Raw genomic sequence first — 16,728 nt, 5'->3', positions numbered from 1 at the left:
GCTGACAACCAAAAGGTAGTTGTCTACGGATCCACAGCACGTTCATGGTTCTCCTCTCCACATGGCTTGATGGCCTCCTGAACCAATTAACATTATCTGTCGTACCCATAATATCCTTTGCTATCTCTCCAATCCAATCCTTGTTAGAGAAGCCTAGCTGCCTAACTGCAGTTGTCTATTTATCCATGGATATTTTCTTCACATGTCCTCCTCCTCTTCTTTCTTTTCCTTCAGAATTGATCCAGATAAACAAAGATAAGCCAACAGTAATGTGAGAGAGACAAAAGAGATGGAGCATGTGTCAAATGGATTAAAGAGAATAGATTAGCTAGTAGTTAATTACCAGGGTGTAAAAGCCGATATAAATACTAGCTTCCTTGCCTCGTCTAAGTATTGTTAGGTCCCAACTCTTGTTGAAAAGTTCTGAGGAGCAATGGGGAAGGCAGGCCAATGGTTCAGAAGCTTATTGACAGGAAAGAAAGAGGAGAAAAAGGAGAAAGTTACAACCTCAATGAAGACGTTGCAACCCGGGGCCCAAGTTGCTCCAAATCTCGTGCCGCCACCCAAGGAGAAAAAGAGATGGAGTTTCCGGAGATCGGCAGCAGCAGGGAAGTCCTTGCATTCTCCAGATCCAAGCATAGGTGGACCGACCTCAATGATGTCGGAGTCAGAAATTGATCGGAAGAGGCATGCCATGGCTGTAGCTGTGGCAACGGCAGCAGCAGCTGATGCAGCAGTGGCTGCCGCACAGGCAGCAGCTGCTGTTATCCGTCTCACTGCGGCAAACCCCAACAAGACAACCAGTTTTATCGAGGAAGATGCTGTTATCAAGATTCAATCTGCCTTCAGAGCTTATTTGGTATCTTTTCCACTCCCTAAAAATAATAGGATTCTAACATGAGATATAATTTAGATTGAACATGAGTAAATAGCAAGGGATAAAGGACTTAAAAGATGACAGTTTTGGCTTTGATCCTGAACCTTCCTTTTTGATGGTTTAGCTCATGAATCATTAATGTTATGAATAGATGTCCTAAGTAAATTCCAGTTAGCAGGGTCACCATGTTTGGGTGTCCCAGATTGAGTATTGATATGTACTCTATCATGTTAGTCATACAGCTCACAACAACTATAGAATTTCAATCTGTTTGCTTAACATAGCGATTAATCATGCCACCAGTTTGCAGTATAATCTCCAAGTTCCAAAAATATTAAGTAGAATGACCTAAATTGTAAGAAAATGAAAAGAAAAAAAGGATAAATACTAATGAAATAACACAGCTGGTTAAGGGTAAGCACATTTAAAAACAAGTAATTTATATAGATACTAGATACAGGAGAAGCTCTAACACCCTTAACGAGCTATTACTAGCTATCTCTGTACACTAAGCGTCATTTTGACTTTCAAGAAGCAATATATTGTACAAAAAGAAAAGAAAATAACTGTTCAATAGAAATTTTAGTGGAAAACATTTTGAAAGAGCAATACTATAAGAATTAATTTAATTATGTAGGCAAGGAAAGCTCTATGTGCCTTAAAGGGCCTGGTGAAACTACAAGCTCTAGTGAGAGGCCACCTGGTGAGGAAGCAAGCCACAGCCACTCTTCGCTGCATGCAAGCCATTGTGACTGCCCAAGCCAGAATCCATGCCCAGCGGATTCACATGGTTGAAGAAGCAGAGATGTTATCCCACCAGCAAACTTTTCGCAGATCTCCACAGCATGCCCCTTATCGACATTCATATGTAAGCAGCGCTTTCTCAGGGAAATTTTGCAAAAATATACCTAGAACCACAGAAGCAACATAACCAACCAAGTTTCAACAATAGATAAAGTTAACACTTAAACTTCAATTTATGAGAATAATAATTGTGGCGCAATTTATCTTCCTAATGAGATTTGTGATTGTATGAGTAGGAGATGGCTAGAACTGCAGAAGAAAATGTAAAAATCGTGGAAATGGATAGCAGCGAATCAAGGAGTAATACAAGGTGCAGACTTAGTTGTTCCGCCGCACAGAGTGAAATGAAAGACCACAGATTCTCAGCATACTATGGTGGATCTCAAACACCTTCCAGAGCAGAGCAATACCAACAATATTCACCTGCTCCATCAGCCATAACTGAAATGAGCCCTAGAACTTACAGCGGGCATTTTGAGGATTTCTCATTCACAATATCACAGAGTAGTCCCCAGTACTTATCATCTATTTCAGTACCTGATGGAAGGCAACCTTCGCTTGACTACCCTTTCTTCCCCAGCTACATGGCCAACACAGAATCTTCAAGGGCAAAGTCAAGGTCACAAAGTGCTCCAAGGCAACGAAGTGATACATTTGAAAGGCAATCAAGCAGGCGAAGGCCGTCAGTTGAAGGAAGGAACATACCAAGAGGGGCTAAGATGCAACGATCATCTTCCCATGTGGGCATGACAGCTAATGGTTACCAGTATCCGTGGTCTATCAAGCTAGATAAGTCCAGTGTATCCCTCAAAGATAGCGAATGTGGATCAACAAGCTCGGTGCTGACAAATACCAACTACTGCAGATCCTTGGTAGGATTTGAGGTATGAGTTCCTGAGTAAATTTCTCATATGAAAACCATTGATTGTTATTTTGCATTAGGAATTCTGATTTATCTTTCTGTTCCAGCTCCACAGAAATAAGTACTGAATCTTATTCAAGTACTTCTATTACTACTGGGAGATGATTATGAACAATAAAGCTAGGAGGTATTACAATTTAGAAGGATGGATAATTGTTGAGCTTATGGAAGGTACCGTGGTAGTGAAGCAGAATAAGAACCGCATCGTCTCGTTTCATTAATCTCGGTACTACTATCAAGGAACCTCATTTTAGTTTAAGTTGTTCTTCTTGTTTTCTAATTGTACGTGACTTCATTTTAACTTGATTGGGTATGTCCACGACAACTGAAATGAAATAAAGATTGCTTACAAGCATTATTCTCTGCCATTTTAACTCAAAATCGAAACACATCTCACTGTTCAAATTGATGCCGAACTAGAAGTTGGTTAGTTTCTAGTATGAAAAATTACAAAGTGTCCAACTGCATGACACTGATAGAAGGACTAATAATATGTTATGTTAGTAAACCATGCCATCTATTATAAGCACAAAACACCAACTACGATAGCAATCACTCATGTGTAAACATCTAACCAAACCCCTGCCACATGCTTGATATATATATAGGCGTAATAAAGCATTAACATGGTTGTGGTAATCTCCTTATATGGGCCTTCCAATATGATATGTATGGGATGCTCTATAAACTCTGATTAAATCTGGCAAACTGTTATCCATGATGGTAGTAGTTTTGATTTATTATGATTCAATGAAACAGACTTGTGTAGCCTTGTATTAGTAAAAAAAGAAAAGCACGGAAAAGCAAAAGAAGTAAAGCATACGGATCAATTTAACCCTAAAACAAAAAACTTGGATAAAATCAAAACTGGCAACGCTTTTTATACAGACAAACATGTATTCTTTTATCAAAAAAGAAAAGAAAAAGAAGACATTTATATTATGCTCCACAGAGTGAGGCATCAGTGAGACAATTCAACAAACAATTCGAGTGCATGCATAATTGTACTAAGATTGCCATACATTTTTATAAATGTGGGGATATGGGTTCTATCAGGTGAGAGTTGCAACAAAAAAAGAGACCAAAACCAACATATGTCATAGCTCTAGCTACGCAAATGGGATCCAACTCCTTCAAGAAGCCCATAATACTAACCTCTCCAAATGGATTCGATGGGTTTTATTCACAAGCTTTTCGGTCATCAAATAATGAGAATAATAGCACGATCTCTGTTGGCTTCACGATACGGAGTCAAGGGGACGATCTAACTCGCACTATCGGATTCGTTTCAATTATCTCATTGGATTTTTAAGCATTATCGGGTCGGGTTTCGAGTACAAACGAGGGTGTGCCCGAGATTACCATGGTGAGGGATTTGGCTGGTCTGAGGATTAAATGTGATTTATGCAAAACTGAAACAATTATTAGCAGATTAAGCTTAGGGCTGTTTAAGAAGGAAAATTGTTTTTTTTATGTAAGATAAATTTTTTTGATAATTAATTTATCCCCTAAACTTCAAAATTTTGTAATTATTTAAATATATTAAATAATCTGTTAGAAACAAACTAACTATAATATTGATTATGAAAGAATAAAAAATTTCAGAGATAATTATAATATTTACAAATGTAATGACAATTACAATATAGTTGAAGAGAGAGATGAAATATAAAACTATGAATGCACTTTGAAAAAGAGTCTAAAAATATCCCATTCTTTTCTCTACTGACTTCCACTGTTTGCGTATTCTGATCCTTTTCTACCTCTTTTATAACTCTCTACACTTTAGTCGGCTAGATTCCAATCCAGATTAAAGTCATATGCCACCGACCGTAAGTCTTGTAAACTTTGCCATCAGCACTCGTCAATCTCCAATGCGACAGTCTGCACCATATGTGGTTGTCACTTCTTAGAGAAACCTCCCCACATATATATGCATACACACACTTAGCTAAACCACTCACTTCCGTAGAAAAAGGCCACAAGCATGGCTTTCTGTGTATGTGTATCTTTTTGCTGCTAATCCATCATTTCGATCTTATATATTTAGTGGGTATACTGGGCCCTAAAGTTTACCCAAGGACTGCACAGTTGAACCTTAGATTCCAAAGTGATCGAGGTCAACGTTTGAAGATGGTAGGACCCGATCATATATACGTATATATATGGGAGTTGAAAAGGGTAAAAAGAAGAAGAAAAGAGAGTACATTAGACAAAAGAACCGGTCATATATACGTATAATTAATCATGATGTGCAAAGATGCTACCTTTTTTTTTTTTTTTCTTTTATAGTCTAGTCCTCTTCACGACGGCGGCGAGTAGAGTCGTAGATGGTTGGAAGAGCTCAGAGTTGAGGGAAAATGGCACCTTAAGCCCCACAGATTGCTCAATTATTGGAGAGTAGTGGAGGAAAATGACACATCTCTATCAGTTGGACATCATACTGAAGAACAAAAGGCAAAAGGTGTTATGCTCTCTAGTCTCCGGTGTTAAAGATCAATTAGGACTTTACTGAAAGAATCATGATGTATTCATATTAAAGATGATCACTAGCTACTTGAGGATCAATTAAGGACTTTACTCATTCTACTAAGTACTCATGTTCAAGGTTAACTACTTGAGGTGTTTTATGAGAATATATTTAAGTCAAAAAAACATCATAAAAAATGTAGTGTGTTAATTGTAATTATCCAGAAAGAAGTAAAAAAAAACATGTAGACTTCTCATCTGGACCCACAGATGCATATTAAGTTTAACTCCTTTAATTTGATCCCTCTCTCTACATCAATAGATCTGGAGACTCAAGCCTCAAAGAATACGGTGAAGATCCTCGCAATGCCGGCGGCGGAGGAAATCCGAGTTCATTTCATTCTTTGAACCACTAAAACCTGATCAATTAATTTTACTCCTGGCTAGATATCTCTATTTTAAGGCCCACAAGAATGATATAATTCTTAATTGCTAAGGATATTTTACACATCGCCATCTACTTTCTAGCCTCATCGCTTAGAACCAGCTCCTTCTTCAATCTTTCGATCGATAGCCTATCTCTCTTAGAGTCACCAAGTCAATGGGAACTCCAATATATATCCACCTCTTCAGGGTTGGGGGCCCAAACCCATTACCGTTTAATTGTTTAGCTCAATCATGCAACCCATTGTGATCGATCTTCATACCACTGTACATTAATTCTTTCCCAACGCTAGGATAGGAGGAGATGCATGCATGCTTCTCCATGATATACAACATCAAACTGACTTCCAACATGTAACCCTATTTTTGTACCTCATGCAATTCAACAACATATGCACGAGATTCAACAGTTATCAGGTATATATATACAGTGCCAACCATAGTTTTTGTTCCCCATGCAACCCAACAACACATATTGCACGAGATTCCCTAGCGATGTAGTGCGATCGGCAGTTGAGACGATCGAACTTATAAGCTACATCATCCAAAATTATGTTAATGCATTAATTTTTTTTTCTTAATCGACCCGAAATGATATTAACTACCATGAAAAGGATACTACAAGGAAGGTGGCCGGCAAAGAAAAAACACAATATTGTGTTAGTTGTTCTTATGCAATCGACCAGTCAATCTCATCATCAAATTGCACCTGAATTAGCCGGGAAATTAGTAGAGCTAGCAGTGAAGGAAATATGACATTCTAGACTCATAATGTAGCAAAAGAATGTACTACAAATCTCCAATTAATGCCACATATGTATATATTAATTAATATCCAAAGTACTGCACAAATATTATTGGTAAAACAAGTCATAATGATCAGGTTGATTTGTCGTCCACCACCGAGTCACTCAGCAATTGAAGTGCATGACAAGTAGAACATAGATAGGTCGATATGTGCTTCTATCTAGTGAAGGGTGCTTCTCTTTTTCACTTTTTTCCCACTAGCTTAGCTACTCAAGAGGGGATGCTACACATGGGGGAGGCTATATCCATAACTGGTCACAGCCTAATATTGCACGCTCTGATAACATCAAAAGCATGCTGCTATTAAGGAGTCAGATCCACTATATGCCCTTCTAATCCACAAGTCAACAAATCCTCCCATTTATAGTATATATATACATGTTTATGTCCTTCAATTTAATATATATATATATATATATATATGTATATATGGAGATCGAGGTAGTGGTTAGAAAAGTGACTATACTTCTTGAAAGGTTCTTCAGAACCAGCAATCATCAATGGAGACTTTACCTTAGCTATTTGGAAGTGGCATGTCCCCATGGTTATCATTAAGTAATTGGGTTGGCCTGAGGAAGGCTTTACCTTGTCATGCTTAGTAAACCCCACTTTATGAAACTGAAGCAATATTCATCTACTGCAAGAAATATGTGATTAGGCATCACATCTCCCGTCCATTTGTAAAGTGTCAAGTAGCTAGATATATTGCAAGAGAAAATAAGATAAAAGTAATGAAAACTACACAAAGATGCCAAAAAGCAACGAAGTAAACGTGACAAAAAGGAGATATGGATGTCCACCAAGCTAACTAATATGGTGCAACCTAGAAAATATAATAAAATATATAAAGCCAAAAAAAATAAAAAGTTTCCTCTCTTCTATATTTGTATGTCTAGCTAAACAATGATGCTCTTGTGTATACATTACCTTTAATTAATATTAGGATATTCTGTGCCTACATAATTGCTTCTTTTGAGCTTCATTCATTGTTGTGGATATTGTAGCTAGGCACTGGGATAACATGGAATCTGATGTGGGCCCTTATCGTCATGTTGATGAATATTGGCACAAGTAAATGTTCATGAACGATGAAAATCTTAATAAAGTTTAATTGGACTAGAGTGCACTTATGTGATGCTTTCATATTTAACATGTAAAAACTTTCTACCTTCTGTTTCTTAAGTAGGAAGCTCCATTCTCTAGATGATAATATGCTAATTCCACTTATGAATTAGACCTCTTCAGCTGGGAAGAAACAGATGACTGTTAGGACTAAACCTTAGTAGTAGCTAAGGGAAGAAAAATTCGGCAGTGCATGATGCGATAGTCCCTTGTGACAGAAAAGTATACAAACAAAAGGAGAAAAAAAGAGAAAAAGTCAAAAAGAAGAGAGAAGAAGTAAACAGCAACTGAGACTTTGTATATTTTCATTCTAGAAGCCTTTAAAATATGTCACGGTGGAGTACACAGGACTTCAATATATTTTATCACATCTTTATCTATGTAAGGTATATTCTGGTGAGAGCAACAAAAATAATTTTCTCAAGGGATGGCATTCAAGTCAATTGGTTGTTCTCAGAAGCTTCTTTCTTCTGCATTCTATAATATCCAATGGACACTTAGGCTAGACCTTTAGTCTGGCACTCGTGAACACGGAATCGAGAGAATAAATCGAAAGTATGATAGGTTGGCTAACAAACAAAATCACGCATCTAATAATGGCAATTAATTTCAGACACTAGTGTAAAACTAACATATCGAGCTATTGGAGGTCTTGTTTAATGCATGCTAAATGTTTCCAATTTGTCATACTTGAATGTGGAGATTTGTCAAAAGCTAGCAAAGAAACGTAGACTAAGAACAGGGAGTACATTTTGTCTCGAAGAATCCTCCCAAGTTCTCAAATTGCTTGATACGTTCATATGTGAACCATTTTTATAGTTTCTTCTTACTTTACAAATCAATATAATACCACAGAAAAACTAATTGGCGTTAAGTTGCCTTTCGACTTTCGGGTGTAGGCCTTGCCAACCTGCTCGTGGTAAGTTCTTTTAGCAGAAATACGCCAATAAATGATGAATAATTCAAATTAATTAATGGACCAAAGAGGACAGTCTCTGCATGAAGAATAGTATAAATTAATTAAGAAGAGATTTGAAAGTTTATCATCTTGAACGGGGTCAAAAGTACTTAATCGTAAGCCTTTGTTGAAGCATCGATCTACCGAGTATAAACCTAACTTAACTAAGCCAAAACAGATATAGAATTGAATGATATTTGAGTCCTCGCATCAATGTGACAATAATTAATTTGTGTCAAATGTACTTGGATTTTATAAACTACTAGCTGGACCAAATTTTGCACAAAAGCTTATGCATAAACAATGACATATATAACATCCTATTCTGAATCCTAACATGAAATTTGTACCGGCATCAAGCTTTGACCACGTCAAAAATTCTACATACATATATATATATATATATATATATATATATGCCATTACTCCATGAGACTCATCTGAAATTTGATACCCCAATAATAAAAACAAATTTGGCTTTCTCTATCTTCTTTTCCTTTGTCATCTTATTGTCCAACTGCTAGCTACTTTAATTTTTATTTCTTTTTCAATTCCATGTATTATTGAGGATATATTCCACATATATGTATATAAGATGGTCAGTATTTCGACACGTAAACCTATTCACGTTAAATTAACCTGCATGCATGGAGGCTGAGATCTAATGTGAAGTGGGCCCTTCAAATCCTAGGCCCACCAAAGCTAGTGGAAGAGAGAGAGAGAGACGTCTACGCTTTACTTGAAGGTTCATTATTCGTATCACAAGATGAAATGTCTCAAAAGGATAAGACGGGGCGATGAGGACCACCTGATTAAATAACGAACGGTGGTTGATTGGGGAATAGTTTTGAGAGATGCAGGAGACAAAGGGTAGAATTCAAAAGAAGCATCACCCGTGAGACTAGTTGGACCAAACTTGGCCCACATGAGTGTGAATGAACCCAAATGATTTCAGTTCGATCGTCCTGCTGACGTTTAAAAATATTTGGTCGTGCATTCATGTTTAATTTAGCATCGCATCGTGATATACATTAAGTTCTCTCTTTCTTGCAATTACTTTTTACGTTTCCCAATCATCAAATAATAATCTCTACAAGTAAGTTGGTTTAATAAAATAGACGTGATACATAAATTGAGAGAAAAGAAGAAGAAGAAGAAGAAGATAGAACGTAATGACTATTTAACATAAGCCCCCCCAACTTTGCATATTATTATAATAGTTAACATCCCAACAAAAAGATCTAGTTAGGTATCAAGTCATAAGACTCAAACAAAGAGTGCAGCAAGAATAACAATCAAAGTTTCGTGAATCGACAATCATATATAAGGTGCATAGCTCGGTGAATCTCTAAGAGCAACCATAAGGTAAAAAAAAATTATGGAGGAGGTAACAAAAAGAAATCTAAACAAGTCATTATGTAAAAGGGCCTAACATCTACGGCCAGAATGGAGTGAGTGAGACTGGAGTTAGCAGAGAGAAAGATAAGGTGGAGCATCGTGGATGATGAAGTAGACAACAACATTAGACAGCAGGAGATAACGAGTTGCACGGCGGCGACAGACAGTTGACAGTTGGGGGAGAACCCTCGGCTGGCGAGTATGGGCTGAGTTAAATGTATCTTTTTTCTGCTTAAGAAAAGATTGGCATCAGAGGGATGACGTGGCCCTAAGAAGACCTTTTTTGGATCATAAACATTTTATAAAATACAAGGAAAAATTCCCACTCCATTTGATAATCCTCTCTTAATCTTACACGTATCAGAGTACGAAGATCCTCCGCGACCACTGCTAACATCTCATGGACACTAGTCAACGATTAAACGATACACGGGAAACTTTAATTCGAAGGCCCAGAACGGGACCCAACCTCTGCGACCACTAACATCTCATGGACATAAGTCAACGATCAACGATACACCGGAAACTGTAATATTCGAAGACCCATAACGGGGCCCACTGCGCCCCCGTGGCGTCCATCCATTCGAAGTCTAAGTATATATTTAGTCCACCTCAGTCTCCTTCCACTAATCCCAGACGAACCTCCTTCCTAACTCCACTATCCTTCTCAACCACTGGATTCTGTCCACGTATCCAACTTGTTGTAAATCCAACATCAAACCAAACAGCTCGTACCACTCCACCACGTGTCTGTCAAACTACAAAGCGGGCCCCGAATTCCTCTTCTGTCGCGCCGGAACCGGTTAGACTCAAGTTCCTCTTTCGGTGCACCACAACCCCTCCACTATATATACGCTCGTCACCCTTTCCCTCCCTTTATGCCTAGCTTCTAAGGTCTTCTCATCATCATCATCTCCTTACTACTCTTCTATATCATTACCCCTTTAATCTCTCTCTCTCTCTCTCTCTCTCTAACCTTCTCTAAGCCTTTTGCAATTATCTAGTACTAGTGCTGATTAATGGGGAACGCCGACTTCACGTCGCCGCACCGTGTCCCAGTACCGGCGTCGCGGTCTTTCCTGGAAACATTTCAGGCTAACCTAAAAGAGACCTTCTTTCCCGATGACCCTCTCAGGCAATTCAAACATGAGAAGGGGTCAAGGAGGTGTATTTTGGGACTGCAATATTTTATGCCTATACTAGAATGGGCTCCGAGGTATACGTTGCAGCTCTTCAAGTCGGATCTCATCGCGGGGATAACCATTGCTAGTCTTGCAATACCCCAGGGAATTAGTTATGCTAAGCTTGCAAATTTACCACCTATTCTTGGCTTATGTAAGTAGTTGGTCCTTGTTCATTACTACTTTTAAATTAGTTATTTGGTTTGCTATATAATATTAATTGCATATATATATATATATATAGTCATTAATTTTGTGCTTGATTAAATGATCATATGAGTAGATTCAAGCTTTGTTCCACCGCTTGTTTATGCGATGATGGGGAGCTCTCGGGATCTGGCCGTGGGGACGGTGGCGGTGGCTTCTTTACTTATCGCGTCGATGTTAGGGAAGGAGGTTTCGGCTCTGGAGAATCCAGGGTTGTACCTGCATTTGGCGTTCACGGCGACGTTCTTCGCCGGGGTCTTTCAGGCAGCCTTGGGCTTGTTGAGGTATGTGAGCTTAATTATCTACCTAGTTATCTTAGGCGAGAGAGAGAGAGAGAGAGAGAGAGAGAGAGGTTACCAATGGGTCTTTCCGTAATAGGATATGTCCCTAGAATGATATATAGATTGATTTCAGCAATAATGCGGGATGTCTCACGTACGCAAGATGGTAGGAAAATCAACAAAACTTGGTAGATAAGAATCCTTAGTAAATAAATAAAAATATACAAGTTGGTAGGACTAAATGAGTCTCTTTGAACTAATAGTTGAAGTTGAGAAAAGAGAAAAGTATTGTTAGTATGGAGGAAAGATACAGCGGCGACTTCCTGATTATAGACCTGAACTTGTTTTCAGAAAAGGAATAATCTTCGGAGAGGATGTTGGTAGAAAAGAAATATAAACTGCATGGAGAGAGAGAGAGAGAAGACATTGAAGGACAGATTGGATTTTGTCTTTTGTTATTTGAACTTTGAATTAGGTCATAAGTGACAGATGGATAAGACTTGTGTAAAACAGTAGCAGAGAACATAGGAAGACTTAATGCTTGGAGAGTTAGAGAGTAGTGGACATCTATCTCTCTATAAATTAATAGCTTTGCTTGATAGAGTGGAGACGTACTTCAATCTGATGTGGCTTATGTTAATTGCAGGCTTGGATTCATAGTAGATTTCTTATCACATGCAACAATAGTGGGCTTCATGGGAGGGGCAGCCACTGTTGTTTGCCTTCAACAGTTGAAGGGGATGCTAGGCCTTCTACACTTCACCACATCCACAGACCTTGTCTCTGTTATGGAGTCTGTGTTCACCCAAACCCACCAGGTCAATCTCCACTTATAACCTCTACCGATCCTTCATTATAACAAGATTAGCATAGATACATTAATTAGAGAATAAATTTATTTTTGAGGTCTTCATTCTTGTGATCGTCTGATGATGATTGGAAGTGGTTGTGGTGTCTTTCTTGCAGTGGAGGTGGGAAAGTGCTGTTCTTGGATGCTGCTTCCTTTTCTTCCTCCTCCTCACACGATTCTTCGTAAGTAACCGATTAAATAATCCCTTGTGCTAATAATCACTGGCTATTTTAGATAAACATATGAATAGAATCACACATGTATATTGGCCCACCAATACAAAAAAGGACCCAATAATTGAAAAGATGGAGAGAGGACCACAAGATCACGCACCTTTTTTAGGCGATTAGTGACTTTTTACCTAAATTAATGATAAAAATAACACACCAAGAAAGGCACTAGTTACATCTTAAGGGTGATGTAACCTAAAAGGTTGTGGAAACTAATTGCAGTGCTTATTTGAAGGTTTCCTAACTCGTCATTTGCATCGTGTGCTTCTAGTCTTACATTTATAGTTGCATTCAAGTAATGGAAGACTCGCAAAAAGCAACTTACTTTTAACTTGCTCTTCTATTAATGAAATAAAAATGAAAGTTATGCTATACATCATCTATAAGAGTACTCAACCATAAGCTCGATCACAAGTCGCATCAGAGAACATTCCCGTGATGCACATGAACGGGGAAAAGATGGTCCGCCATCAGCTCATGTACAGAAGAAGAGTACCATTTCTTCTCTTTTGAAGAAAGAGAAAATTATGAATAGCTAAGCTTAGGGTCCCAAATCACATTAGGACACATACCCGTGATGTATTGCAGGGCCAAAGATTCCAGACCTCAGATCTTGATAGATAGAAGATGTAATTTTGACAGTCCATTTGTTTGTCATCATCAATATGGTCAAGGGCCAAGGGGACATTGTTTGTTTTTTAGCTTGTTTTGACTTGACTAGCTTAATTATTAAGACAGGAGATAAGCTATCAAGGTACTAACCATCACTTCTTTGCTGTTTCTATTGTCTACATACATAGTTGACAGTGAATTATTGCTATGACCTTTGATTCCTGACATGGCGGAGAATTGGCTGTGTGTCATCTACCTTCTTCTTTTTTTCCCCCTTACCCATGCTAATTTGATAAAAGTTGAATATGAGAATTGATGGAAACAACAGGCATATTGCCGGTGAATTGGTAGTTAATAATAGTGGATAGAGAAGGGCCACCATCCATTTTAATTTGGTACAATATTGACTTGGTGAACTGGGTCCCTTTTGAAGACTTGAATATAGTAACTAGCTTGACTTAAGGCCAAAGTGTGAAGATATATATGTTGGAGTTGAACTTGAGCAGTTAATTAGCATTTTTTATTTTGTCATATAAATAAAGATGGAAATTTGTGCTGAAAATAGTTTTCAATTAATCAGAGTAAGAGACGGCCCAAATTCTTCTGGGTCTCGGCTGCAGCCCCTTTGACGTCTGTGATCCTCGGAAGCCTTCTGGTGTACTTCACCCATGCTGAGAACCATGGTGTTCAAGTGGTGAGTTCTTGATCAACAAAAAAAAATAAAAATAAATAAATAAATATATATATATATATATATAAATTAAAAAGTCAAATTCTTAATTATCTCATCCCCACCACTGCAGATTGGTTACCTAAAGAAGGGTCTGAATCCACCATCGTTGACAAGTTTGAACTTTTCCCCACCTTACATGATGGTAGCACTCAAGATTGGCATCGTCACAGGGATCATTGCCCTTGCTGTAAGTCCCATTAATATATTTTGTTAAATTCAACTAATTAATATGGACTTAATTAATATATGCTCGATCTCACGTCGTACCATCTTTATATATATATATAGGAAGGGATTGCAGTTGGAAGAAGCTTTGCCATGTTCAAGAACTACCACATAGATGGAAACAAAGAAATGATCGCATTTGGCATGATGAACATAGCCGGATCATTCACATCTTGCTACCTCACTACCGGTAAGACGTACTCACCTTAATAAATAATTCGATTGACTCGATCACCCCAAAAAAAAAAAGAAAAAAAAAAAAAACTCATATTTTTTACGTACGTACGTCAGGGCCATTCTCGCGGTCCGCCGTCAACTATAACGCCGGCTGCAAGACCGCCATGTCGAACGTCGTGATGGCGGTGGCCGTCATGATCACGTTGCTATTCTTGACGCCGTTGTTTCACTACACCCCTCTCGTCGTCCTCTCCGCCATCATCATCTCCGCCATGCTCGGCCTCATCGACTACGAGGCGTTGATCCACCTCTGGCAAGTCGACAAGATCGACTTCTGTGTGTGTTTGGGCGCATATCTCGGCGTCGTCTTCGGAAGCGTCGAGATCGGATTGGTCATCGCGGTACATTAATTAACTCTGTTCATCTTCTTCATTCTAATTATCATTTCAGTTGCAATTTACAGTAAGTACTACCTGACCTTGAGGAATTAAGACTGATTAATTGAATGAGTTAATAACTTTTGCATGAATGCAGGTTGCAATATCTTTACTTCGAGTGTTACTATTCGTGGCAAGGCCAAGGACTACCGTTCTTGGTAACATACCAAACTCGATGGTCTATAGAAGAATGGATCAATACCCTGTGGCCCAAACTGTTCCAGGAGTGTTCATACTAGGAATCGATGCTCCAATCTACTTCGCAAATGCAAGTTACTTGAGAGAGAGGTGAGTTGACTAATTAGATGCTATAGAACATATATTACGTACATGCACCATGAATATATATGTATTGTATAACTCATAATTTGGTTAAGCTAAATGTGTGTGTGATTATTGTTATTTAGGATATCGAGATGGATCGATGAGGAGGAGGAGAAGCTCAAATCCAAGGGTGAGACAAGTTTGCAATATGTAATCCTAGACATGGGTGGTAAGTCTTGTATACATATGTGAAGATATAGTATGTATGTTTGTTTGCTTCTACACTAGCTTAACGTAATTTTTTACTTGTGTGGCAGCTGTGGGTAGTATTGACACGAGTGGAATTAGCATGTTAGAGGAGGTCAAGAAGTCTGTGGATAGAAGAGGACTCCAGGTAATAATACAAGTGATCTCACAGAATTAACCAAATATTAATTGCAGATTTTATTACCTTTAATGCTAATTAATATATATGTATTACTTTTTTAATGATTTATAAGCAGCTTGTCTTAGCTAATCCTGGAAGTGAAATAATGAAGAAGTTGGATAAATCCAAGGTCCTGGAAGCGATTGGCGAAGAATGGATCTTCCTCACAGTAGGCGAGGCAGTCGCAGCATGCAACTTCATGCTCCATTCCTGCAAACCGCCGGTCATCGCCGATGATGGAGTAGCTCATGACAACATGGTCTGAGAGAATTACCATGGATGGAGATCATTTATACCGTAGTAAAATCAGCAGGATGGAGACTGAGATACATTTGTTCCTTTTTGATCTATTGACAAATGAGTCTCAGCTAAATCCTCCTGCTTAAGAAACAGAGCTTGCTCTTCTAATCCACCTACAAAATTTTCTATGTAGCACATATACTACTGTAACTGTATTGGGAAAAGCTATAGAAATCTATAACCTTCTCCTGGACTATCAAACAATGCAATGCTCTGATCTGATCGTGTATTAAATATTAATTACAGTTAGTGATCCAAGAAAGTGATACAGAATAATAGGCTTTGAATGAAATCACAGGACTAATAAGAACTATTACATTAAACAGAGCAAATCCGACCAGAGATCCTCCTTGGTGATTGATAAATTGTGCTGTCTTAACTGACCAAGACATTAACTATGACACCTCCTATGATGACTGTGACCTAACAGCTAAAACTTTGGGGCCAATCGGTTATCTAACAATGACGAATAACAGAATCTCAAACAAGTTGTTAATTCCCTTTCAGGCATGAAATCGAATCTGGCTTTGTTTCACAATCCGATTCCTTTCCAACAGATAGAAGATGAAAAAATTTCAACTTGCAGGTTTCTCTATGCTGCTTTTTGGTCATAGAATATGGCTAACTTGCAGGTTTCTCTATCCAGTCTCTTTCACTTCTCCTGGCCGTAGAAGCTAAAAGGAAGCATCAAATTGGCCGCTTTTTGGGATTGATTTATTTTGCCTAAAGAAACACCCTTTCGGTGAAGATGTGATAGGATTGAACTACTTTGGTGACATGAACACCTCAAACATAATATTAAAGATCAGTTTTTCTGTCAGGAAAATAAAAAAAATCAAAAGAATCAAGTTGAATCCAAACCAAGTCAGTGCATGAAGCTGTCACAGTGGAACTAAAGCCATGGAAAGGACCCAATTACCTCCTGGCAATTGGAGTTGATAGATTCGACTACAATAAGTCCGCAGACTGATCTACAAGCCAAGTTATTCTGGCTCTAATTTTC

General features: G+C 38.3%; 2 protein-coding genes and 1 long non-coding RNA gene across 3 annotated transcripts; 2 read left to right on the top strand and 1 right to left on the bottom strand.

The window, feature by feature from the left end:
- Positions 1–200: 200 nt before the first annotated feature.
- LOC140799836 (protein IQ-DOMAIN 19-like) lies at positions 201–2,971 on the top strand. The gene is made up of 4 exons (XM_073154329.1): positions 201–859; positions 1,515–1,745; positions 1,918–2,565; positions 2,651–2,971. The coding sequence occupies exons 1-4, from the start codon at positions 434–436 to the stop codon at positions 2,669–2,671; spliced, it is 1,326 nt and encodes a 441-aa protein (XP_073010430.1). The 5' UTR covers positions 201–433; the 3' UTR covers positions 2,672–2,971.
- LOC140799864 (uncharacterized) lies at positions 1,514–3,860 on the bottom strand. Its single transcript, XR_012111087.1, has 2 exons — positions 3,759–3,860; positions 1,514–1,785 (listed from the first exon to the last, which is right to left on the bottom strand). It is a non-coding gene; the product is annotated as an uncharacterized lncRNA (long non-coding RNA).
- Positions 3,861–10,679: 6,819 nt separating this feature from the next.
- On the top strand, positions 10,680–15,929 carry LOC140780313 (sulfate transporter 3.1-like). The gene is made up of 12 exons (XM_073125764.1): positions 10,680–11,136; positions 11,266–11,473; positions 12,117–12,288; positions 12,437–12,502; positions 13,743–13,856; positions 13,966–14,082; positions 14,184–14,310; positions 14,412–14,698; positions 14,832–15,022; positions 15,142–15,227; positions 15,316–15,392; positions 15,502–15,929. Exons 1-12 carry the CDS (start codon positions 10,821–10,823, stop codon positions 15,688–15,690), a joined length of 1,950 nt encoding a protein of 649 aa, XP_072981865.1. The 5' UTR covers positions 10,680–10,820; the 3' UTR covers positions 15,691–15,929.
- Positions 15,930–16,728: the final 799 nt, after the last annotated feature.

The sequence above is a fragment of the Typha latifolia genome, chromosome 1 (genome assembly GCF_019914945.1).
Source record: "Typha latifolia isolate L0001 chromosome 1, TyphaL0001v2, whole genome shotgun sequence".
Lineage (NCBI taxonomy): Eukaryota > Viridiplantae > Streptophyta > Magnoliopsida > Poales > Typhaceae > Typha > Typha latifolia.
The sequence above is the reverse complement of the archived record's forward strand: the minus strand, read 5'-3'. Positions and strand labels throughout refer to the sequence as shown.